General features: G+C 41.5%; 1 protein-coding gene across 4 annotated transcripts in view; it reads left to right on the forward strand.

Annotated features, from left to right (window-relative positions):
• Positions 1 to 27,887, forward strand: part of slc6a9 (solute carrier family 6 member 9) — a 77,887-nt gene that overhangs the window by 28,902 nt on the left and 21,098 nt on the right. For 3 of the 4 annotated variants that reach the window (XM_030403513.1, XM_030403512.1, XM_030403514.1), the window contains one exon: positions 25,607 to 25,763. In XM_030403513.1, coding sequence (XP_030259373.1) covers positions 25,607 to 25,763 — 157 coding nt within the window. Of the gene's footprint in view, positions 1 to 1,323; positions 1,629 to 25,606; positions 25,764 to 27,887 lie in introns of those variants that run through there. The other variant, XM_030403511.1, reaches the window with a different exon arrangement.

Below are 27,887 nucleotides of genomic sequence, written 5' to 3' on the forward strand. Positions count from 1 at the left end.
ATATGGTAATGATTCTTTTATTGGATCCCCTGTGAGATTCTAATCCTCTGAATTGATAGACAAATGAATAGCATCCTGTCTGCGTTGCTCGTCTCGTGTTAAACATAACTGGAGGGCCTCCACTCAAGCGGCAGCGGCTATTGTCCACGGCTATCAAACACCCATTAGGCCGGGTGCCAGTTGCTTGTCAACTTTTGACATTACTCGCACTGCATCCAGTCAGAGGACTGACGCTGAGTGACGCGCTGAAAGACGGCTCGTCTCGTTCTGCTGCATGAGTGATGTTTTTGTTGATCTCTCAATTGCGGCCCTTGTTGCGGATGCACTTTTACCTTTTTCTCTCATACCCTCACTTCCTCTCTTTCTCCTCGCTCTTTTTGTTGTGGGTAGCCATTAGCCATATGGTGGCAAACAGGCACAACAATGTGTGCAACAAAACAGAGGCTCAGGAGGGAAGCGCTTGAATTTGAAAGGGTGTAACTTTGTGAACACGTCGCGGGCGAGGCGAGGGAGGAGGGCTTTGGCTCGACCGGCCTCTCGGTGTGACACGGCAGAGGCGGGGGAAGGGGGGGGGGGGGGCATTGGCAATGTCAGGGTGTAGAGACGGACGAGGATTTGGAAGAGTCAAGTGCCGCTGAAAGGGAAGTTGTTGGTGGTCTGCAGGGTTGCAGCAGCTGCCCCTGAAAACAAACGGAAGAAATAAGAGAGACAGGGAGAAGGAAGGGGGGACAGGGGAGTCCTGTGGAAGGCGTGCAGGCTCCTCACTTGTGGGCTCCTCACTTTTTTTTTTTTTTTTTTTGTCTCCCAGCTTTAATCTGTTGGGAGAAAGAGTGAGGGAGAGAGAGAGCTTGGCCGTAGCCCATGGGTGCTCCAGACCTCCCCCCTCTTTACTCCGGCCAGCTTAACTAGAAGTTTAACACCCCCCTGTCCCCTTCACCACCACCACCACCATCGGTCCTCCTCTCTCCCGCTTACTTGTTCTGTATTCAGCCTAGGTGCTGGAGTGACAACGAGCCATTCATTGTGGAGGTAGAGGGAAAAGACTGTGGATCTCTCCTGTGTCTTTTTTTTTTTTTGGGGAGGTGGTGGGAGTTGGGAAAAGGGGGGGGGGGAGGTGGACGGCGGAGGAGAAGGGAGGGAGGGCGCATATTCCCGAAATGGTGAAATACGACAGAAGAAGGGGGCCGAAAAAGAGAAAGTAAAAGAGTGTGAGGAGAAAGCGAGGGAGGGGTGACTAAAAAAGTAAGAGCGCAAAGGAGGGAGGGATGGATGGAGGGGAGGCAGTGCTGGAATCACAGAAGGAAGGGAGGGGGGGAGAGCGAGCGAGAGAGAGAGAGAGAGAGAGAGAGAGAGAGGGGAGAGAGAGTGGGCTACCATGCCGAATGAGCAAGAGAGGCGGAGAGGAAGCAGAGCTCCATCAGATGAAATGAGGTGAAAGTAATTCAGGCATTAATCAAGCCAGGGCAAAAGGGAGGGTATACTGTGTTTTCTCCCCCCTCTTTCGCTGCGGAACTGAAAGGCAAGGTGTGAATGAAGGAGCCTACAGTGGCCAGCAGAGAAGCACCACTGGGTCACAGCGTCAAATCATGTCCGATTCGAACACCATTGCCGCCTCCACCGCAGACCAGGTCAGTTCAAGCTGTCATATTGTTTGTCTGTTTTTGTTTTTGTCCTGTTCTTTGACTCGCATCACAAGAGAGCGTGCTGTTGTCTCTCCTTTATTAGTTGCGCCTCACACCGGCTTAAGCCGCCCCGAAGCATCTCGTTAGAAGACTTCGGAAACGAGACTTCGAGACTTTCTAGGAGTACGAAAAAAACTGAGCGTATCCCAAGTTCCGGTCGGATGTATGATATCTTTAGATCCTAATTCGGAAGTAGTTAGAGGAAGTTTCTAAGAGCAACCGAGTGAGTGTGTGTTTCTTGGACTATCAAAGCAACGATTGTTTTGCCCGGAGCTGCCTGGACAACGGTACAGGGTCCTGAAAGAATTGAATTCATCAAGACGAGCTATTGTCTACGCCGCCTTATTTTTCGGTGATCATTCAGGGGGTCTGTGACGACTCAATACCCCCCGCACCACGTGAGGAGGGGGATGCAGCTCTTTAAAAACCAGACCACGTGTGGCGGCCCTGAAAAGTTTTTATAAGTAATTGCAGTGGGAAGTCCGGGCAGCGCTGTGAGAGTAGGGTTGGTAAGGAAGTGGGCTGGTCCGCCGTGTGTGTGAAAGAGAGTGACAGAGTAGAAAAGCAGAAGCGTCCAGAAAAGGCCGATATTTATGCCCCCCACACCCCCTCCCCAGCCCTCCTCCCCCACAAGCCGCTTTAATCGCACACTTTGGCACATCCATCCGTCCCTCGCTCAGCTTTCTTTTTCTTAACTGTCGACTGTCTTTGAAACACTCGGAGACAATTAAATCCTCTGATCCGTTCAAGATAAAATATACAGTCACTTCCATTACGGCAGGTAAAGACAAAAAAGTGTGTGCGCGCGAGAGTGTGTGTGCCTCCGACCTTGCTGCCGGCTCATGTTGTTAGCCAAGTTCTTGTCTCCTGTTTCCGATTGCTACTGTCAAGGCTGAGTCAGCTTGCTATAGTTCTGTAGGCAAGTACACACGCGCGCGCACACACACACACACACACACACACATAGAAACACACATATAAGCACAGGCACAGAAAGTTTTGGGCACGCACACACAACGCACACGCCAACACAATAGCACAACAAAATTCGGGGATGGATTGTGGGTGGAAGGTTGAAGTTATTTAAAGCTGCATAGAGTTTGTGTGTGTGTGTGTGTGTGTGTTTGTGTGTGAGAGAGAGAGAGAGAGTCTGTGTGTGCACTCGTGGCAGTAACACATACACAGGTGTGCGTGTGCTTGTGTGTGTGTGTGTGTGTGTGTGTGTGTGTGTGTGTGCAGAGTGAGAACAATTCCCTAAAGCAGCACTCACAACAGACAACTCTACAGCAGTCCACATGCTAATCCGCTGATTCTGGTCCATTTAGATTTGTTAACACACGCTCTCCGTATTTCTCCCAAAGCTTTGACTGACAGGACTGTGTAGGCACAACATAATTACAAGCAAAAGCTGCGTGTGCATATGAGTGCACATTTTTGGTCCATAAATATTGACCACGATGAAAGAAACCTGTCAATTTAAATGAAATCTTCCCGGTGAACTGGACAGAATTGTCGTGCCACACCTTCTCTTATCATATTTGTTGGATGTACACAGTTTGTGGATGTGGGCCGTTTATCTCGTGACATGCTGCAGAGGGGAAGATGTCATCTTGAAGCCACCCGGAGTGTTTGTTTTTTTCAGATACCATCTGTGATGTACTTTTCCATTCAAAGTTGTAGAACAGGGATACAGAAAGCCAGAGAGGTTCATTAACATGTACACATTAGAAAGACGTAATGTACGCTCTGGCATTCGAAACAGCAGAATATATTCAACACTCAGCGCACATCCAGTTTTATCATTGAGCATTGAGATTCTGTAGTGCATTTCTTTGAGACGAGAATGCAGCTTTATGTTCCACCACATTTCACTAGACCAATAATTTGCACCTTGCGTTTTGAAACGGTCAGTTCTTTGACAATCGTCTTCTGTAAACGTAGCACTTGAGATGTCTTCATTCTCACCTGACGTATCATTATTATTATCTACTGTAAGTGCACGTGTACCACCATGAAACAGTATAAATTAAACTGCGAGGAAGCAACGATAAAACTTCAGAGTTGCTGTTGAGAAAAAGAAACCTCCGTGAAATGCTGCTGTATAACTATAACGATAGAACGATAAAAGATACCACAAAACATCTGTGATAAAACAAAATAGTTTTTTATTTCTCCAGCCTATTGTGTTTAAAGCAACAACATGTAACCTCCTGGAGAAGGACAGTGAATTGTTGGGTCCCAGATGGTAAAATACCAGTTCTATATATCACTCAACTATCTTTTTCCAGGATGTGACTTTGCTCAGCTGATGAAATACTCATTGAAAAAGAAGGATGATCAATGTAAATGTTGCTAATTGTCGAGCTTATGTTAGGCAACACTTCAAATTCAAAATGTCTCCAGTCTTCACTTTACAGTCATACCTGAAGACACCTGACAGAGTGATACACAAGCTGAATGGCAGCTTTGAGGCTGGTTTGACTCCCCCCCCCCCCCCAACACACACACACACCTCCCACTCCACCCAGGCATTTTCCTGATCACAAATACTTATCCCGATTCTAAAATTACCCAATGTCTGGCCTCAGAAGTAGTTTTTCTGACTGCAAAAAACACAGAAAAAAAAAAAATGTCCAATCAAAGCCCCATTCCTTCATTTCCTCCGTCATTACACGGGTCAAGTCCTGCGTCACAGCGGTAGACCAAGCTCACCGTGTTAGGACAATAGTCTGAGGTCATGTGTGATTTCAAGGCATGCTTGACTAATAATTGGAGTAATAAGGAGTTCAGATGGATCTAGTAATTGCTAAGTGAGTGCTGGTGATTGGCTTTGACATCCTTTTACTGAAAGAAAGGATCAGATCGGATACCATTTCCATTTGCAGAGGACAGCAGCAGTCATTGCGGTGACATTTCAGGAAATTATACATCATTTCATCATTTCATTGTTCACATATTTGAGTGTTTTTTAATTTCACCGTAACTGCACATTTGCATGCCATCTCCATACACTTTGAGACCATTAGGCCGGACAGTAAACTAATTTTTTCTTCTTTTTGAATCTTAGCCAATCACTATTAGTTGGAAATAGTCAAAACTCAAAGAAATGGATTCAGCATACTGACCCAAATTCTTTCTTTGTATATAAGCAGATTTTCTGAATCACGGGGTGCCTTGCCAAGAAGCTGATGAGGCCTGTTATGTAGAAAAGTGCAAATTCTTAGGCTATAGTGGCATTCATCCAGAGCTGTCGCATTCAAACACCTACCTTTTCTGTTTATGTCCCCTGTAAGAACGTACGCAGACATATTTAGCCCATCTGCCCTGGAGGCTGTCATGGTTTCAGTATCGGTTTAACAGGTTTATGCTTATTCTTCTTTAATATCTCATGTTAGTTGAATGACAGAGCATAAGTAGTTCTGGCAGGAATTTTAAAAAAGACATGTCATCAGGAAAGTGTTTTGCAACTTATTGAAATGGAATTGACTGTGGAACATCCATGGATGCCATATTTATCATAATGGTAGCAGCTATTACACCCTTCAATACACTACATCTTGCGTAGGAAGCCAGCAGGGGCCCACACACACACACACACACACACACACACACACACACAAACTCTGCCCATCTGGGGGCAGGTGTTGCAGTTTATGGAGCGGAAGTGCAAAGTAGCTGTGTTTACTCACTGCGCTATGGCTTAGCAAGCAAGGGAACAGACACATGTGGAAAAGAGAGCCAGAAATAGATATAGAGAGTATATGCGTGTGCGTGTATGTGTATGTGTGTGTGTGCCCCTTGTCCATCTCCCTGTGGTGACTCCAACCTTCGGTCTCCCTCTGACTTCACTAAGTTAAGCTTGCGGGCTCACAGCTGCCTGCAGAGACACGCGGTCATACAACGCACAGCTACACGGGCAGGGTTGGGCGGACGGATGTTTGCGGGGTTGACTGACGAGTTAGAAGAGTTAATGATGGATAATGGCTGGCTGGGGAGGTGCATAGGTGGTTGCTTATGACCTCCTGTTTTTGTAAATGGGCGTAGATATGCAAATTCTCTGATGAGGAAAAACTGAGTTTGAAATGACCTGGGACTCAGGGTTGTGAAGTTGGAGGTGCTGCTGAGAATATTCATTATTTTTCATAGAAACATAGAAACATATCTGCCACCAGAATATTTAACAGTGGTATAGGTTTATGTTATGGCCATCAGTTTGAATCATTTGAACTTCAAAATGATTATTTTTTCATTCAATTTGGTATGTCAGAATGCTAAAACACCCTTTAGCCTCAGCCTGTGTAGAAGAAAGCCTTTCAGACGTGCAAATATGAGCTGTACTAAATTCAGAACTCTTTACTGTTGCAGTTGTTGCTGTTGCCATAGCTTCCAAATTGTTGGAAAACTCAACCAGAACCTGAAGGTGAACCAATTAGTCAACCAGCATCTCTAAAGCGCTCAAATTGACTTATTCTATTGTTTTAATTATGTGTTTGGCCAATTTCAGGCCTCATGCTAAGCTTAGCTAATGGACAGCTGGCTGTTAACTCTTGGTAAAAAAGCAAATAAGTACATCACAGAAATTCAGTTTTCTTTGCTTTCATTCAGACATGCTTATATCTTTGAGTTTTTAGAATTGAGCTTGTCATCTTTTGTAGGTTTTGAAGTGCTAAAACTGACAACTAAAGTGGTGTGCGCACAAAATGCTCCTTAGAATGTGCTTCTTACTATGGGGGTGCTAAAAATGACGTGGATGGGGTTTCAGACAACAGCTGGGGGCAACAAGGGAAGGAGAGGGGTTAAAGGGCTCATCTTTGAGGTGGTTCAGCATTGAGCACCTTATTTTAGGTCTTCCTGCAATGAAAAGCAGTTATATAATGCTCCAGTGCTCCATTCCACAACAATGAGTAGAGGCAGCTACAACTGTTCATTCAGTATCACTCCAAGACTGTCAAAAGTCATTGGGTTAGCTTTGTGTTAGGAAGAGGCCATCAGGTTTGAATAAAAAGCTGAAAGAAGATTTAAGTATTCCCTGTATTTATGCATTGAAAAGGGGAAAAGAAATAAGTGTGTCTCATCCCCACATGGAATCCGCATACACAGACACATGTAATAAGTCTCTATGATTAAAATGCATCTATGAGTAGGTGACACAGTGGTTTATTAGCCCAGCTAGAGTTTCTGTCCTCAGGCAAAAACACCCTACTGAAGAATGTTGGGGTCATACTGAAGATGAACTGTCCAAACCCCTCAGTGGCATAGGGCAACATTTTCCAACCTTTAGCCATTGGTTTGATAGAGGCTATATTCCAGCATGTGTGAGCAGGCCTGCACGGTACCGACCTCGGGCCAAAAGTACAGAAACACACTTACAAGACAAACACAGACAGAGAGGAAGAAAGAGAAAAACACACCAAAAGCTATGACAGATACTTCCAGATCAACCAAATTGGGTTTTTCCAAAAGTAATCAAGGTCATATTTGCCTGCATGCTTGCTTTCAAAAGCCCTTGACCTTTGACTGTGCCACACTGGAGTGGTTGCCCATTTTAAGTTCCTGGGACTCTTAATTACAAACCGGAACTAACTGGACCATTGTGGTGAATTCAGATCTACTTCCTCTGTGAAATGGCAGTAAGCCACTTCAGATGCAGGCTAGTGAGGTGCTAAAGTGCAGCTCTGGCACTGTGGGATATTAGCATAGAAGGTCACTGTCACCCTACCTACTGTACTGATATGGACACAAGCCTTTACTGTAACTGAAATGACTTACTGTGCAGGACTTGTTGTGCCAGAGTCAGCTGTAAAAATGCTGCGCTGCTTATGTGTCCTACTTATTAGAGCCATTCTGTAAGGCAAATTTAAAGAGTGTTAATTTCTCAGATAAGATTTTAAACTTGTAAACACATATTAAAGATACAACAGGCAAAACTGTGCCTAGAGTCTGAAAAAGGTTTTGAATCTGCAAACGGCAAATATTCACAGAAAAAAAGGCTTAAATGTCATTTTCCTCTTTTAAATTCCAAAAGTAATTTATGAAATATAATATGTACATTTACAAGGTTATAAATATGTATAAATTTAAATGTATTATTTTGTGCACTTAAGAATTCTATTTGAAAGGGCAAATTTATTTAAAAGCATTCCTCATTAAAACGGTTTTTTGCTGCAAAGTAACAGTGAATGATCTTTACTAACAGGCTGACTTACTGACCTACACTTCCTTGTTCGAATGCAATTTTATATATTCCTTTTGTGTTACTCTCATTTGTTAGTCTCACATTCAGCTGGAGACGGCTCCTTTTTCAAGTCAGGCACAATCACTGACTCTGCCGACATTCCAGAGACTGACTGATTCACGACAGCTAGCATTTGTTCATCTTTTTAAAGACACTCATCTATACTGTGTACTGGCTGTTGTATTGCCTTTGCTGTTAGCCTTCAAGATATTAACAGTAACACTGGGAAAAGCCTGTATTATGAAAATTATATAATAGGTTCATTTATTCTGGATGTGCTGCCAATATTTAGTTCCATACTGTAATTCGTATTTTTGCCAGTGCATCTGTCATGTCACGTGCTGCTTCTATCAGCAGTCTACCTGAATTTGTTAGTGGCATGTCTCATTTACAAGTTTGTTCTTATTTTGGGGTCCTGAAAGGAAGTTGGAAGTTGTTTGTTTTTTTTTGGCTTACTTTGAGCATATTTGGGATACATGGTTCTAATATTATCCAGATTTCTGATGGTCTGCCTCAGTTGAGGTGTGGTTTTAATTTCTGCCCTGAATGAGTTACCTCAGTTGCTTAGTTTCTGGCTGCCTTCTGTTGCTTACCATTGTGCTTGCATTGGCTTCTAACAATTAATGGATAGATAAAGTGACCATCAATAAAATGTATCCTTCTTGATTGAGTGATTTATTCATATTTGGCTTCGGTTGAGGACAACAGACAGTGATCAGAATCCTGGATCAGGTGTTTGTATACATTACACTGTATCTCAGTTTTACTCTATGAAACAACACAAAAACTCAATAATTACAACAATACTACTGGACATGTAAGTATAGTGGTGCCATCTTTCACTGTATTCATTAGGGGGTGTCACCATTTTGATTCTAAATTGAAAATCTATCGAAATGCGCTTTCAATTTCAATCATCAAACTCAAAATCTGTAATAGCAATACAAAACAGTCCCCCACACCTCGGCGCAGAGTAACATGCATCTGACGTGTGTCCAAAGGAAAAGAAATAACTTCCAGACAGTAATCTGTGCACAAAGACGATCACTGACTGGTACCGGAGGTAACTCTGACAGCTTCAGAGATGTTTCAGATCCTTTTTTAATTCATTTGGGAGAGGGTTCACTCTTGAGGGAAGAACTGAACAGAGCTGATGACAATGCCGGAGATTCTTTCTTGATTTGCATGAAGAGGGTTCACTCAGGACAGGTTTGAGAAACCGAACTTTGTAACAAACTGAGTTTCTATCTTTCCTTGTTTTTTGTTGAATCACTGAGGGTGGTGTTTTTTTTTGTTTCACTCTAAAAGGGCAGTCTATAGGGTATTAAACCAATGGTCAGTTAATCTTTAGGGTTTGGGTTGCATACAGTTATAATTGTTATGCAACTAGGGTTAAAAAAAGGAATACACTAACAACATCTCATCTGCATTAGTCAGCGATGGCTTTTAAACACTGTTGGTCTGAAAATGAATGTTAGTTGGTCTGTTGTTATAGTCGACATTCTTCAGTAGTTAAAAGTGATGTACCGCTCTAACCTGCGCATGTTTAAAGTGCAGTGGTGCAACTTCTCGACAGAAGGGGAACTTTAAGCAAAACTGTGAAACGAGGTGAGGAGAAAAGGCTGATGAGGCTTATTCATCAGCTTTGTCATGGATTTGTAGGAAGCAGAAACCAGCAGAGAAAAGAGCTGATGATGAGGCTCGTTGAGGCAGCGTGCTCCCCGTGCTAGCAGGGAAAAACGAGCGGAGGGGGGATGATAATGCTTGTCAAGGCTGCATATGTGTGGTGCGGTGCGTGTTTGTGTGCTTTTGCCCACTCTTGTTGGAGCGGCACACTTGGAGTGCGAGGATTGAGGGCGACTCCACAGAGATGACGCTTGTTAATGCTGCCTCGAGTGAAGAGGGCTAAAACAACGAGGAGAAACAAGGACAAACGAGAGAGGTGGAAAAGATGGACGATGGTGTCTGACGTGTGTTCGTATTTGGGAGAAAGAAGATAGTAATGCAGATACAGTAAATGTCAAGAACTCATCCTTCACATCAGCAGTCACAATTATACTGTATAGTAATTAGACAAAATAAGAGGAACAGTTGTAGATAATAGTATAATTTATTCCTGTATTGTTTCACTTATATAACCCTACAACTAAAGTCAAAATCAAATGGGACTGTATATAACGATTATTTTCAATAACATTTGGGATTTTCTTTAATAATCTAGTAATAGCTTTGTATATAGTATGCCAAATACAGAGCCCGGAAACTTTTAATTGAAAAATACATTTGTGCCCTCATTTTTTTTAATTCTCACACTCAAATCAGTCATTTTAATTTAGCATATTTCAACATTATCATACCATGTATCTTGTCTCGCATGTACAATTCACCTTCTCACTATGAATTACTTGGATTTGATAAAAGATCTGAAAATATACTTTGGGTTTCTGCTGTGAAACACAACCCTGTGTTATTTTTTAAGATCCATTAAGCATATTTTACAGGATAACAGACTGTTTTACTAAATTTTTTATGATTTTATTGGGATATGATAAAAGTGTTGTATTTTCCTGGATTTTAAAGCCTGCAATACAGTGAAGTAATGCAATTTCTTGACTGTTCTGGATCCAATACTTTTCTTTACCCACTTAGTCATTATATCCACATTATTGATAAGTATATATCAAAAATCTCAATGTGTTTATATTTTTTGAGAGTGTCAGTAGTCATTCCAAGGATACTGTCACAGTATGGATATCGAGATATTTGGTCAAAAATATCCTGATATTTGATTTTGTTGCTGGAAACAGAGAATATTTGACATTTTTGCTCGATAAATAACTTAAACAATCAGTTGGTTATCAAAACAAAGAGACAAAGAAACAGACCAGGCCATGAAACCATTTTCATTTCATTTCCACAGCTGATATCGTGGAAATATAACAGCTTGAGCCCAGAATTCACACACCATTTGCTCTCACTACTGACCTTATTGGATGCCAGTGCTACGTGTGTGCCCTTGCGTATGCTGAAAAATATGTGCACCTGTGTACGTGTGTGTGTGGTGTGTGTGTGTGTGCGTGTGTGTGTGTGTGTATGTGTGTGTGTGTGTGAGTCTACATGTGTGTGTGGGTGTGGGTGTGTGGGGGTGGGAGGAATGCAGGTGAACAGCTTGCGAGGGCCTACAGTTCCGCAGGCCAGTCTCGCGCATCACTTGACAGCCATACCCGATGAAGGCCTACGCACAAGTGAACTTGTTAAGCAAATGAGTGAACAAGCGAGGGAGGGTGGAGGGGTGAAGGGGTGGAGGGGGTTCACACGGCTGCAGCAGCTCCAGCTAGACCTGCCTGCCTGTCTGCATACATCAGCCATCAGTGCCCCTTGTCCCTCCATCTCAAACTCTTTTCCTTCCTCCCTTTCCTGTCGCTGCGTCTTTTTCTCAAAGTGCTCTCCGTATCCGTCTCTATTTCAGTCTGTCTCTTCCCATCTCTCTCGTGTACTCGCGCTCACGTAATCCCATTGTTTTATTAGAGAACAGCCTATTTCTGAATTGGATTGGGAGATTATCTTCACGATGCACTAACAGGGTGCTGTCATCCTATGCTGACAGACAAAAGACAGTAAAAATGACTTTTAAGTTGTTCCCAAAAGTCTAACAATTGAGTCATGGTATTAACATGGATCTCTGCATGTGGCTGACATACACAGGCAGGCCTGACAATCCAGCCACCATTCTAGAATTGTGATTATCTTTCCCGAAATAAAACGCTCAGATCATAGTTCGTCCATGCACATGTGTGCATTCACGCGTAAGTAGGATAATCTATTGCATGTAAATATCTTCACACCCATATACACATGAAGAAACTCAGTTACACACCCACATCTTTGTCCATTCCGGAGTTTAAAGTTTAAATCCCTGGAGATTCCTGACATCAAAATGTACACCCCTTCCCCTTTGCCTTTACCACACCCGGCCTTCCTGGCCCTTCTTAACCCCACCCCCTTTCTCTCGTTCAAAGTCCAAAACTAGTCCACCTCCCCCTCCTCCTTCCCAGGCTGGCATTTGAGGATTCCAGCCTGGTAATTTTTGTGCTATAAGTATCCGGGAGACAGAGAAGTTAGTCAGTCATCACACTATTGGGGCAGATTGAGGGGTTGATGCTGCTCTTACTTCAGTTTTCTCACCATGGAAAGTAATGTCAAGGTAAGAAGCTGGATGACACAGATAAGGTTTATACAGATGGGGGAAGTGTGCTAAATGTAGTACTTGATGATAAATAATTGGAAGTTGTTTGATGTAACCACAGACTGCTAGTAGCTTCCTTGAAATCTGTTGCAGTTTTCTTGTAGGTGAAATCTAACAAAGATAATCAAGAGATTCTATACTTTTAAAGATATGCAAGCAAACTGGCCTGTTTTGACGTCTGAGGCTTCTGTCTTGATTGACTTAAATGCCTACGGTGGATTTTGCATAGATCAAGTTGAAATGGATTGCAGTTCAGTTTGCTAACAGAACCTCCCAATGTGTTATCAGTGCAACTTAAGGGCTGCATTTAAATGTGTTGTTAGTGCTGTCCACTTGTTATAACAGGAAATGACCACACTGGAAGATGGGGATGAAAAGCCTGATATCATAGAGTAGACCATCTTGGAGGGTCTCTGCTCTGAGTCATGGTGTTGCACTCGCTTAAACAACAAAAACAGACTTTTTGTCTGTATATGCTTGGCCAGTCCCTACTAGAAGTGGGCATACTCATCAGTTTGTGTTTTTTTTTTAAAGCTGCAAATAAATGACAGCCACTTACAACCCTAACCCTAACCCAAACCCTTGGAAAAGTTTTGGATGAAAGGATTTCACATGATGTTTGACAATCCAACAACCACTTTTCTTGAAGGGCACTAATGGCTTGGGAGAACTGTCATGCTACTTGTTTGCTTGGGGGCAGCTCAGTGCACTCAGGCATTCATTTATCTCCACAATACACTACAAATCAAGTGCATCCCTCACCACTGAGCTTAAGCAATCAGATGCCATTCTCCATGTGCAAAATATAGAATCACACCTGCATTTAGATTTCCACTCGCACCTTCTTTTTATCAACATTCGACAAACAGCAGCAGCGTGGGCAGTTGTGTTCATATACTTGCATGTTATCCTTGCATATACTTGGAGCATTAAAAGCTACATCCACCAGAGAGCAGATCAGGGCAAATTCATCAGGGGACCATGCAAGAATATTCCTATCAGGAATTTCTGATGTTGCACATTGAAATCATCTTAATCAGGGGTCACCCAACTGAGAGCTACTTCATGGGTACTACTGAGTCATACGAAGGGCTACCAGTTAGATACACTCTTCTGAAATAACAAATTTGCTCAGTTTGCCATTAGTTATATATGATTATTAATGATTAATGATACTCTTCTATGTGAAGACACTGATCACGTTAATGATTTCTCGCAATAATTATCAACAATGACTTAAGGTGGAAAACAGATAATATCAATACTCAATTTTCATTTTTATAACAGGCCTGAGGGCTACTCATGTGGTCCTTGGGGGCTACCTGGTGCCCGCGGACACCGTATTGGTGACCCCTGATCTAAATGTAGAGACACTCAGCAAGATTACCAATTGTCATGGAACACCTCAGAGACACCACAACACCAGTGTCATTTATTCTCATAAGTCACAAAATATGTGCCCAACAAACAATGCACAGTAATCTTTGTTTGGTAGACATCGTTAAATACAACAGCTTCAAGTACGAACTGGAGATTCTTGTTTTTTTCTCATGATTCTCGTGCTGAGCGATATTTCTCAGTGTATGGAGTGATGTAACCTTTAAGCGTCATAAACTATGTGCTCGGCCAACAATGCACAGAAGTCTTTATGCATTTCACCACTCTAATTTGCATTTTAGGTTGAGGTAAGATCCGGAGTTGCCTGGTTTGAGCGACTTTCTCAATGTATGGAGTGATGTAACCTGTAAGTGACCCCTAGCTTCTGGACGGCCATCTCTCCCACCCTTCATCTGACAGGGCTCAACTCTCTCTCCTCCTCCTCCTCCTCCTCCTCTCTCCTCCTCCTGACACCCCATCCATTGGTTTCAATTAATCAGCCGTGGAAGGGGGATTTATTCAGTCGCTGCCCAATGGGATCCTTTGGTATGTGGCCCCAATGGTAGCAGGTTGAGAAGCCACGGTCTACACTGTCTTTAGGCCTATTACTCTCACCTCACAGCCCACTCATAAAGAGAGCTTTGAACGGCCTGTTTTTGGGGGGATCCGGTGGGCTTTTTGTCCCATAATAGCCGAGTGGATTCAGTCACTGCAGACAGACATGTTTACTAAACTCTGTGTAGGTGGAGTGAGGGAGATTACGTGTGCCACTTTGAATAACCGGGGCCTGATTATGGCCTGGGGAAAGTCTGCAAAATGACAACATGTTTTTTTTTCTGTTTGACTCGCAGGAAAAAGATCTTTGCTTTGATCTGGGTGTTATTTTGAGCTAATTGGTTTGTTAGACATGGCGGTTTCATTGGTGGCTCCTGTAAAAGAGTGATTTAAAGAGTTTTCACACTTTCTGATTACATATATGTGCATGTCTTGTGATTTGGACGTGAAAGAAAGCTGAGCGACATTAAATGAAAGGCATGGCGCTACATGAAACGCCGGGTGCTTACGCCTTGAGCGTTCGTGTGGAGGGGACAGTTGAATAAACATGTGCGTCCAAGCAGATTTGCTGTCGTTTTTCACATCTGGTATCACAGAGAGCTCATCTCACAGAGAGACACAGGATCTGTCTTTAGACCCCTCTATCGTGTCTATATCCAAGGGTCATTTTATAAAGTTCTTCTCTGTTATAAACACATTGATCTCTCTTGTAGTATGGTATATGAAAAATGTCATGGACAGCTCACGCCGATGAGAACACTGGACAGATTTAACTTTTCCGAATGCAGCCACTTTTTTGTTTTCATCTGTGCACAGATAATTGCTTCATCCTGACATGTTTGAGACAGTACTTCCTCTGTACGGGCTCTCTTTATGTTTATTGTTTATTGTCAAGAAGATCTCATGACTCTGATGCAACGTCAATCCGTGATCCGCTTCACCGTTGGCAGAGCTCTAGATAGCACCTTAAATGTAGCAGGAGTGCGTTGAGATCAGATTGCTGGAGCTGCATTTGGAGCAGCTCCTGTGAATGTTAATGAGCCCCTGACTGCATTAAAGGGTCAACTTTGAAGTGTACAGGTAGTATTAACAAAGGTACCTAATGCTGTCACTAGATCTCTCACCTCAAGTAGTGTCGCCTATCCTGTTTTAAGCAGAATTTGCAAGATAAGAACCTAAATGTTCTCCTTACCATGCTATCTGTTTGCAGAACAATATCCCATTAAGGTACTACATAGGTAATTTGAACTTTGAATAATGCCCAAAGCTACATTTTAATACTGATGTTCTGCCTCGTGACCGGCTCATTAATGCCCATTTGAAATATGATAAATTTGATAGCACGTTACACAACACAGTTGGTTTGAGGATACACATGCTTTTTCAAAAAGGTTTTGGATCAGGTGTGATCATTCTCTCACGCTCTCTCACGCTTACCCTGACCCCAAAACACACACACAAACAGAGGAGCATTCTGGGTTGAAACAGGGATGAGAATGGAACTGAAATGAACTACAAATGTACTTATTTTAACGTGTTTGATTAGCAATTCAGATATAGCAGTAAATAAAGGTTGTGGATGTTCTCAGTTTCTGCCATGGCTATTGTCGGACAACATTGCAGACGTGTCATATGGCAAAAGATTTAGTTTAGTAAAAATGGGTCTTTGGGTTAATCATAGATATTCTTATCTCAAAACATAGCAAACCTCTGTTTATACAGTTGGTTGTTAGTGTTTAATGATGATCCAGGGTTTGAGCCAGAGCACACCATTGCAACACTGACCGCTTTAAAACCACCATGCCCCTAATTGTCCCAAATAAAATCAAGCTCTGTCAGTCTGGGAAATTTTGTGAAATTTGTGAAACATAGCATTAACTCAGCAGCTAAAAGGGGGGAGAGTCAGCTGTCAACAGGATCCATTTAGTTGACATCTGATGCGTATCTTTCGGATTAATTGTCAGACATGACTCAGAGCAGGTTGTCATTATTTCCATCTTTGAAAAACTGCCTCGAAGTTAACGCGTGATGATTCTAAGAATTCCAAAAAATGTTGCTTTTGAATGTGTGCATTTGTGCATAAATCTATAAGTGCACGCCTTTTTCTATGTGTGTGTTGAGCCTTCAGTGGTATTCACAGAGAGTAACTGTAAGACGTCTTAGACGTGTTTAAAGATAACAGGGTAATTAACTGTGGAAATCGGGTGTGGAGGTACGCATGTGATTATGTCTAAGATATAAATATCACACTCCTGCTGTTCCTCAGTGTAAAATCCAGTTTATCATATCGTTTTTCCCGTGAGTCTTATCCTCCCCAACCCCTATGTATGACTCGTGTAGACACATTTCACCTAACATTTTGGTACACTGTAAAAACAACAGTATTTGTCAGAACTTGAAATGTTCCTGGTTAGCAATATTTTTTAATTTTAGAAGTAAACAACCTTGACTTATCTTAAAATGTTGAAAAGTAAAGACACACAGCAGGTTTCCATCACATATTTTTTCTTAAAACTATGAAAAAAAGGGTCTCAGGAGAGTTTTAACCTTTAAACATTGCATGCTGGGAAATCTGCTAATATGCTGATTATGTTTCTTTAAAAAGGAGATGAAACTCTGTACAGTTAATTCACCCAACGCATCATCTCAAGACTAAAAGACTTAAAGTTGGAAGAACGTGTGTTTGTGCACTCTGAAGTGGTCTGAAAATAAGCATTTTAAGTGTAATTAACTTGAAAACAGTACAACTTTTATACTCACAGTAAGTCAATGAGAAAAGAGCCATAGATTCAACTAAATTACTGTATGATTTTCAGTGTATCCACCCACAAAGCCAAAGGGAGATTTGCCTTTGCATTGAGACAGCTTCCCCTGAGACGCAGTAAGCTGTCATTAAAATGTCATCGCCCTATAGGAGGTGTTGTTAAATGAGATTCTGTCAGACAGAAAGAGGGCACGCACAGTCAACAGGTACATGATATTAACAAGTCACATTTTGTAGACAAGATTAGCAGGCCGACGTTGTACGAGCAATGTTTGCGCTCCTTTGTGTCAGTTTCCTCCTCAATTTGTAATCATTTCCAAAACACATTTTTGTTATTTTAACTTAAATAAGTATTTGATCGCTAGAAAGATGGCCCTGGGCTGTCTATGCTATAGAAATATTTTTTTAAATTGGTGCATCAAGACCAGAGAAAACAGAGACAAAGGGCTGTGGAACTCTTTGTCCAAAAGATAGAAAACCTACAACAACCAGTACACACAGCACAGGACCAATAAACACTTCTGATGGGTGGGACCTACTGCAATTTGGATGGTCCTTTCTTTTTTGTTTTTTACTTTTAGTACCAGGTTTCTCTATATAGAAACTTCATGACAGCCTTTTCCCATTATGGTTCACAATAAAATGTGTTTCTGGAGACAAATTTGTGCAAGAAATAAGCAGTGTAGTTACATAATCTTAGTTTGTAGTTTGTCAGCACAATTGACGCAATGCAAAACTGAACTAAAAACTATATTTAGTTGAAACAGCAGCCCTGGAATGCCTTAGATGACACATTTTGCGTCATATGGCAGATTTTTGTTGTTAACATTGTTCCTTTGCATATACTACAATTATTTTAGTGATGCAAAGCTGAAATCAGCAAAGTTTCTATTTAAGTTCAGAGATCAATATCAAAGGAAGGGAGAGGAAGCGAAAGTTACATCAAGTGTGTGTGCTGAAGAAGTTTATAGGTCCTGCTACACTCCAGTGGTCAGTGCATCTTACAGACATGGCTGCAGCTGTCAGGAGACGTCCGTTTGAAAGGTCCGTGCTGCTGTCCGTCAGACTGGTCCTGTGTGTGTTTTAATGCATGTGTGGAATTGTGTGTATATCCCTTACTGGTGTGTGTGTGCATGTGTGTGTGTGTGTCAGTGCAAACTTGGTCTGTCTCCGAAGCTGAAGTGCTCTCTTTGGACTGTTAGATGAGAGAGGATGAGAGTAAGCACAGGACGGGAAAATTGTGTCCTCATGCCCTCTAACAGAGCTGTACACTATATGATGTCACCGTGATACTGATCGCTGATGAAGCACATTAAACAAAGCCAAAGATAATGACCTGAAGTAGACTTTTACCTATGAACTGTCTGTGCTGTCAGAGCTCCATCAGAGTAGTCTCCATGGCTTAATGGAGTTTTTTGAAAGGAAATGCATTCAACCTCCTGATCTACAAACAGAGGTACATTTATTCCCCTCAAATTACACCTGCAGGCCTTTGTGGAGTGACACGCTTTTGGGTAAATCGCACTGATCCCACCTTATGTCACTTCCAGTCTGAGCCTGCACAGCCCAGATCAGTGTTTCTTTTTACAATCACACTCGAGGCACTGAGCTGGCAGTCTTTTGATGCTCAGCTTAGCAGAAGGAAGAGTTAGGGACTGTGACAGACTGTTGGTCTCAAACCTGCGAGATTAAGATTTCAGAGCAGTGAATCACTTGCCCACCAGACTGCTTTATGCAGGGATGTACTGTTCGGGCTAAATATACAGTAGTCGCAGGCTCAGACTATAGTGAGAATTAGAAATCAGGAACAAAGTTTTACTAGGACAATTTTTCAGTATGACGAAAAGTCCAGCCAAATAAACACAGCCCTACCTGGGGTTGCAGGGCTTTCACATTAGATGACAATTACTATTCATATAATTATTATATTCGTTAGAACAAGCCTTAAAGGAATTTAAACTGATACTCTCCTTTTTTTTTCATAGCCACAAAATATGATGTCATGAATATATGTATATTTAACATCACTAACTGATTAGAATTCAATGTGGCATGTAAGCAAATGTGCACAGTATGATCACTGTCAGGTTTCATAGCACAGTACACTTTGAAAATGTTCCCTGCAACCCCAGCCCTACATGTCTACCATCTACGGAGGTATGTAGATATACAAGAGCATCCAGCTAATCATAGGCTTTTTCACACTGGCATTTATAAGCAGTCAAAAAGGTAAAAGGTGAGTGATGCAACCTGTTCCACTGTGCAGACTATAGAGATGCAGATTTGTTTTATTGATAGTGAGCTTTCCCATTAGCAAACGGCTTTAACCACTGATTTGATCTATGAGTGATGTAAAATCAGAGTGGGCTACTTTGAAATAATAGATGAAGTTTGCACGCTAATACTTGAATGACAAATTAGATAACACTAATTAATGACTTGAAGTTTAAATTCTGTCTGTCGCCATTCAGTAAGTGGTCCAATATAATCTGGTTTAAATGTGATAATATCAGTTTGTATGGGCTGTCTTTTTGTATTTTTAAGTACATTTTAATTTATTTTGAAATGTTTGATAAACAAGCATTTGTAATTTGTAACAAGATACTTTCTGATGCGTTTGTGCCACTCTCTAATTGTCAGTTGATACATGTTTATAGGGTAAAATACAAGGGTTAAAGAATCATCCTTTTACATCCCTAGTGTAGACACAAATTATCAATTTGAATACCAATTTTTCTCTGAATCTTTATTTGACATTAAATGACAGGATCACGTTCTGTGCCTAGTAGCCCAGTTGGGTCCTACCATGGTCAACACATATTGGTCGCTGTGTCTTTGGCAGATTAACTTGTGTGTTTGTCCTGGAGACGGGAGACAGCTGTGTTCAGCTCTTCGTTCTTCAGTAGCTCTTGACTCCTGTTTTTACTTTACCATCCCATCTCAGTTAAGTTACTCCTAAAGCCATTCAAACTTTCCTTTGCATTAAAATCTTCCCACTGGAAGACTGCCAGGATGCTTTATTGTGAAGTAGTTAAAGCAAATGCACAGGGTTTGTCACAAAGCACGTGTAGCTTCATAAGCAGAGCGGTTCTTCAAAAAAACAACCCTCTCATCAACCAGATATGGAAGTTGTTTCTTGTCCGTGTATCAGTTTTGCATATTGCAGGAAGGAATAGTGCAAACAGAGACAGGCGCAGTGAGCCACAGGGCCGCTGGTGTCCGGCTGTTAAACACACAACCTGCTTTCAAATCGTACGATAAATACTTGGAAACCTTTGGACTGGATTCAACAGTTCTTTGCCATGGATTTGCGTATGTCAGTCTTTGTTGTTGAGTATTGAAACAAAAGGTTTCAGCAGTGACTAACTTTGCCTCTGGTTGTAGTCGTTTTTATGTTGATTAAAGAGTTGCTGTTTCCATGAGTCACCTCACGACGACTTAACTGCCTCAGTGTCACGCTGGTAATAATAATGTGGTGGGCTTTCTTTTGTCATTGTTCTGGCGTCCCCATTCTTAACTTAGCCCACACAGCTTTGATTGGCAGCAGTCATTCGCAACATCATGTCCTTTCCTCATGCTCACCTTTACATGTTTCACTAGTAGCATACTTAAACCTGTACATGAACATGCAAAACTCCTGTCAGATTTGCAAGGTGATCTGCAATTTGTGAGCAACAGTTATTTGTGAAGCTAGGCACAATTAAGATCTGCCATGCTCCAAAATCACAGTGAAATGTTGTTCCAGATGACTCAGTCATTGAAAGGAACACGTCTTGCTCTAACTTCGTGTTTTAGCTGCTTCTTCTGTCTTATTGTACTCTAATATAGCCCTGGAGCTGCCACAGCGAACCCAACACTGTGACTCGAAAGAGACCTTGGAAAGGGAGCAAAGTTGCAAACTAAATAGAAGGAGAGGTGGGGGGAAGCATGTGCGGTCTTATATAAAGCCCAGATGGTCCCAGAGAAGCATGTGACGAGAGAAATGGAGGGATATGGAGAGAAGAGTGTCTGTCTGTCCGTCTGACTGACTGACCAGAGGGCTCGCGGGAGCCGACACCAAAGGCTACAACACCTGGGCGGAGAGAGGCAGGCATCAGGGTCAGTCATGGGACAGTGGGATGGTATAAAAAACATCAACATTAACTTTGGGTTCAGCCAATACCAATGTTTGATACCGCTCAGACTTCCTCTGGATCGTGTTGATCTGCTGTGGAGTCAAGATCAACCCACAAACCCTCCGATACATCTTTAATATCTTTAATCTGTGACGTTCAATTCTGCCCATGAGTTCTTCTCTGCTGACAGTGAATTTGTCTGTTTTGTCAGCTTAACGCTGCACTAGTTTTCCCATGAAACCAGTTTACAAACTGCGAAAAATGTGTGGATCATCTTCTGACTGTAGCTGGATGGATCAACGGTAATAACACAGCGAAAGCTTTTCAAGTTACAAGAGATGTGACGTGTGATAGCTGCGCTGCTTTCTGTACCACGCGGCTGCTCGTTTGCACAGCTTCTTTTTTTTTGGAGTGAGTTTTTAAGATTCGGCACTTCATATGCAGTGTCTTTCTTTGGAAATCTATGTGTTTTATTGGTCATATTTATGGTGGAAAATAGTGATGCACATGCCTAACTTATTCCCTTTTCGATATGGATCTTGAAACGATATGACTCAGAGTGAGTACCAACCCACTTTGAGGAGCACATAGTGATAAATAAGACAATGTGATGTGGTTTTTATAATTACATTTAGGGCTGCAAGTAACAATTTTCCTTATTGATTCATCTCGCAATTATTTCCTCAGTTATTCGATTTGAATAATCCTTTTGTCTAAGAAAAAGGTGAAATTATTTTTTATTAAACCAGCAGTCTTGAGGCATTTTTAATTATAAAATGACTAAAATAGAACGCTGAACCTAAAAGGGGACCTTTGTTGAATGTCTCTTCCTTTTTTTCTGTCCTCCCCACTGTCTGGTCTGAATGTCCCCCCAAAATATTTACTTGCTGAAAATTCAGTGACATCGTTGAAAAATTCAATCAAAAATCAACAAATGAATTAACCGACGTCGGTCACATCTGTCCAACACCTGATCCACTCAAGTAGGTCAGCGTCCAATCCACCAGAAACATTCTGGTTCAGTCTGTGACAGCGAGAAAACATCATCATTATAACAATACTGATAAACATTTAATCAATTAAATGCTTTTATCATGATCATGTGTTTTAAGTTGAACGTGTGTTTCAGTGGTATAGGTATGTTACTGTAAAAAAAAATATTCTTTAATTGGCTTAATGTGCTGGCCTTTGACTCCGTGCCTGCAACATTTCATGGCGACTGACTTGATGTGCAACTGCACAGACAGTCCCTAATTAAAACGAGAGAGCACCTTATCAGAGTTTTCTAATGGTTACAGATGTCCTCTTCTCAATTTAATGCCAATGGCAGCATTATGGATGTGGTCGACTTAATCCAGTTTAATCCAGTTGAGCTAGCAGAAGCTACGGTTCGTGGTAAATAGTGATTTCTCCTGATCAGCTATGAGGCTGAATACACGTGTTTTCTAATGCAGCATTAAGTGCACTGCACACTACACAGTGCCTGTTCTTCACTTTGAGTGAACGTCCCCTGCACATGTGCTCTTCTTTTTGAAATCACTCACTGAATTTAAAGTCTGATATATCTGACACGGACTGAACATCAGGTTGAGCTTTAGAGAGTGTGCACCAAACACTCAGGGGTCATTGATATTCACAGCGTTTTCTCTTCTTTCAGTTTGTCAGGTTGTAGACCTCAGTCAAGCTGACAACCTGCGTGTTTATGCATGTGTGTGTATCGTCTAAAGGCACACACCTGGTTACTGATAGCAAAGTCAGATGTACAAGATGTACAGCAGGTTGCAACAAGAACACACACAGCTGCACGCTGTCTGCGTCTCCGATGCTCATTTTCCTTCCAAAGTCAACTCCAGGCGGAGGCGTCTTAATGTGCAGCCTGCTGTGATGGCGGGCTCTCTGCTGGGGGGTCTCTCCTCACACACTGCTGTGACCGAGGCTTCACTCTGAGCATGTCCTCGCCAACAACACGTGTGTTTGCTGATCTTCTTGTCTGTCCCACCTGCGGCCTCCACTCCTGCACAAAGAAAGGTCAAGGATGCTGGAGAAATGCTCTTTGTCTCGCCCTCCCGACATGCAAGCCCAGCCGGACTCAAAGACAAACTACGGAGCTCCGGGGAAAACATGGCAGCTGTTTGTTTTCTGTGGTTGTTGCTGTTTTTGTGTGTCCGATAGTTTTGCTCTCTCTCGTTAGTCACGCTTGGCGCTGCCTCAAAGTTGAACTACGGCACCACGGGGGCGAAATGCGGAGGTTTTTTGTTTTTAGTTGTTGTGGTTGTTTGTGTTGACATTTTCTGCTGATGAACAAGATCGCGCACTAACTGTCAGAGGCAGTGCGTTCTTTTGGGAGAGGTTGTGCTCAGAGTGTGCGTATCTGCACAATATCCTCAGGACTTTCAGAGAATTGAATATAAATGTCACTCTGCTGCTCTTAGAACACTCTGCTGCAACAACTTGCTCACAGAAAAACACCAAACCCAGTCATGGGCAGTTGAGTCTTAATATTTAGCCTAGCTGACAAGGCATGCTAACCATTCTGTGTTAATCTGCATAATTCTGTGTCAGGCTTTCTATAGGCACATACTGTGTACTGAATCTTGTCTCATGAAACATTTTAAAAAGCCAAAGAAGAAGTGTTTCTATGACCAGTATTCACATTTTTGTCCAATTGAAAGCCTTGTTGAACATATGAAACTGTTCATTCATTGAGCCTCAGAAAAATCCGGCTCTGCTATACACAGATAGCACACCAGTAGACCGCACGAACGAGTGAATGTCGTTATTACTGCCGTGCTTTGCATTCAACACCATAAACCAAAAGCAGAAAACCAGCCTTCACAATCAAGTCTTCACACCTGCATCTTCAACAACAAAAATTCAAAATAAGCCAAAATACAATGAGTCCTGTTAATAACAGTCAAATAGTCAATCTTGCCTTATTTTCCAGGCGTTTGCACCAACGTTAGTCAACTTAAACATGTAAAATGAAACAACCAGCTCAATTTTCATTATCTGTATTTTTGTAATCTGTACACACAGGTAGATCATAATTTAGGAAAGTCATTTCATGGAGCCTTACCTGTTATATAATTAATCAATCAGACTTTGTTTGTATTACACTTTTCAAGCAACACACACACACAGTTCTACACACACATACAGAGCAAGCAGTAAAAAACAGTAGCTGAAGAACTGAGAAAGCGACATCATGAGTAAAATACACAACATTATTGTGTTATTTTAAAATGATATATTATTATCCACCCTTAAAATGCTATAGTTAATAAAACACATAAAATAGGGTCTAAAAGTCTGAGGTCACCAGTCAAATTAGCTCCACCCTGCATCTTCCCACATCACATCACTCTCTCCGCTACAAATGACAACAACACTTCAACAATCTGAGTGAGAAGCTGAATACAGTTTTCTCAGGATATCTGAATACCCTATTATGTCACCCTACCACTTGAATGACCCGCACACACCCGGGCCAGCACGGACCCCACAAGTCACCCCAGCACAACCTGACAGTGCAGCAAAGAGATTCCCGCGATGCCACTGATGGCCTGGCCCTCCCAGTCCCCAAACCTCCCCCGCAAGGCCCCCCTCCAGTCCTCAAGCAGCTTGTGCAAAGCTCCTCATAGTTTGTACAGCACAGAACACAATCTGGACTTTCTTTCCACTCCACCCAAATCACACAGCTCACACCAATTTTTTCTCCTGAAGAGCTTACACCTAACAAATTATAATTGTAACAATGTATTCCTGTAGTTGTGCATTATAACCACCTCCTTTAAACAAAAGCAGAGCTTTTTTGCCCATGAAGTTGTCTGTGGTTTGCTCCGTGTACAGTAAATACCATTTCTTATTGCTTTAATCGTCTGCCATTTTTAATTAGGTGATGCCACAGTTGGATCATTTCCAACGATCATTAGATGGTTTCAGTTCGTTAATGGCTTGTCCGAGAGCAGCAGGTCAAGTCATCTAATTCTTTACAAGAGTGCACAAAATCAACATTAGCTGTGTTTAGTTTTCTGCAAGAGCGTGAGTATCTCCCACAAACACACACAGAGACAGACAGACAGTTAGAGACAGACAGACAGACAGTTAGAGACAGACAGACAGACACAGCTGAGGTTATGGAGGAGGTCAGCAGAGAGGGACCATCTGATGCCAGCAGATGGAGCGATGAAGGGAGGGGGGAGAGGAGAGGAGAGGCTCGAAATCAGGACGACAAGACCAAATGCTTATCGGCTGTTCTTAAGGCGCTGATTTCACTTTACATCCAGTCCGCTCCAATGCGCCCACCTTATGCTAGACTTTGGGGTAGAGGAGACAGTATTTAAAGAAAATATATATATATATATAGAGCATGGTTCATGAATAATTCACCTCCACATGCGTCTCAAAGATGTTTGCTATTTACCATTACTGCATGAAACTCATGAAAATAATCCTTTAAACACAGTCGACGTCAGAACCTGATCCGACCAAATGGAGCAAATAAGGCCTGTCAGCTCTTCTCTGTTTATTGAATTAAAGGTGTTTTTAGTTGTTGGACTCCCTGACTATCTCAGAAACACATCTACTCTTCTGTCACCTGAAGTCACCTCCCTGTCTTTGTCTTTGTTGTAGAACGGAGCAGTTCCAGGCGAGCCAGCGAAGAAGGATGAAAACTCCCGGAGAGGGAACTGGGGCAACCAGATTGAGTTTGTCCTCACCAGCGTGGGCTATGCAGTGGGCCTGGGCAATGTCTGGAGGTTTCCCTACCTCTGCTACAGAAATGGAGGAGGTAAGTGCTTCAATGTAGAGCTGAGCTCATCTTGATTGATGTAGTAGTGGTTGGCTTTATCAGGGTGATCATTTGTCAGCCATTTTGATGCTAAATCAAATGTAATTTATTTTGATGTAAATATGTTGGATGAATAAAGACAATGTTTTGATGTCACTAAAATCATGCCGAATTAGAACGGCACTCAATGAAGTTCATGCCTCCCCTTTAACCGCTTCAAATTGTACTCCAGGTCCACGTTTTATTCATTCGTGTGTGTATTATTCCCTGAGTAATCAACGCAAATGTAAAAAAACAAACAAAAACTTCTTGTCCACCAATAAAGTAGAAAGTAAGGGGAAAACCTTCATCTGGATCTGCACCAAAAGTTGATGGGGTCTACTCTGTGCCGAGACACTTCCGCCATCCAAGTTTCATGGATAATTGTTGACTTGTTTTTGTGTAATACTGCTGGCTAACCAACCAACATACAAACATAACCTCCTTGGTGGAGGTATGGCTTTTAGCTGCTGCTTGAAAAACTCTTGCAATCTAGCCGAAACATCAGTGTTTGCCTGACAGTGGTCTACATACTAAACTACAGTGTAGTCTGTTCTTCTGTCAGCAAAAATGTTGCATGTTAGTATAGTCAGAGTAATTGTCTAATCTTAGTCATTAACAAAATGGTTATTAACAGTTTTATACATACATTTTCTTGTTTTTTAAAATTTATCATCATTTCAATTAACAAAATAAGACTAGAGCCCGAACTCTGTTTTGGGGGCTAACATCGATGCAGATAATATGGAGATTTTATTACATTCAGATTTGGATTTATTAGCTATATTTATTAGCTATATTTATTAGCTATATTTATTAGCTATATTTATTAGCGATTTATACATTTATTTTGCCATGATCCCTCAAACAATTGTGACAAAGACTTGTAATGGAGAATAGAATAGAATAGAAAACAAAATATGGTAAAGCATGAAAAATTGATAAAATAGTAATATACAACAATAGTATGATATACACAACCAGATAAATAGACAGACACAATATTCAAGTGAGTATGGAAATGAGGTGTGTGAGGGATGGTAGTGGGGCGGTTTATTGTTCAGTTTCTTCAGTTCTTCAGTTCTTGGGTGGGTGCTTTATGGGAGGCAGAATAATTTACAGTTTCAGTGCATATATGTATATATATATATATATATATATATATATATATATATATATATATATATATATATACATATACTCACAGTATATTAAAGGAAGATGAACTGAAATTGATTCAAAATACAGAACAGTCCCGAATAACTTGTAAATGTGAGGTTATAAGAGGTAGAAAGCTAATTATGAAGATTGAGAGGTACATTTTGGTTAATTCAGGTTTTTTCCTTTTTGTTTTTTTCATTCAGGGATTTTTTATTTATACACTTACCTTCGACAAGACATCATCTGAGGGGATATTTTAAGTTGAGTCCTTAAATAATTAAGACAAAACAGTCTGTGTAGTGGAAGCATGTTGTCAGTCCAGCAGCTTTTAAACTTGAAGTTATTGCCAGGTAAACCTGTAAACTGTCTGAAAGTAAGGAATTTAAAGCTCCATGTACCAAATGTAATGTGTTAGTTCACTGGTGTTTACAGTTTCCCAAACAGCTCTCATTTAAATCTAGTATAATAAGCCTGAAGAGAACAGTGGCACAACATATAGGAAGTAACACAAGACTTAATTGGTGACACCAGCTGTTTGTAGATCTGCTGTTGTTACTTGTGTGTAATATTAGAGGTTTCATAACAACTGTTAAATGATTATAAACTGGTGACTTACTTAATCAGGTTAAAAACGTAAAAAGGAAAGTGTCAGCTCGTAAACTTTAGTGATGTGTAAAACAGTCGATAGGAAACATCTGTCGCACTGTCAAATGCAGTAAACTACTGTGCAAACTGGAGGTCACAGTAGCAACAGAAGCTTGAAGGGGGAAAATCATCATTTGTCAACATAGAAATGTACTCATGCGCACAAAAGAAATACGTGTGTTTCAGTGTTAGTTGTAGTCGTACAGTATAGGCTTGGATGGGTGCAGCCAACCTGCCTTAAATTGGTTGTTAAGTGTAAAGTTGTCGGCTTGATAAATT

Source organism: Sparus aurata, chromosome 21 (genome assembly GCF_900880675.1).
Source record: "Sparus aurata chromosome 21, fSpaAur1.1, whole genome shotgun sequence".
In the NCBI taxonomy this organism is placed as follows: Eukaryota; Metazoa; Chordata; class Actinopteri; order Spariformes; family Sparidae; genus Sparus; species Sparus aurata.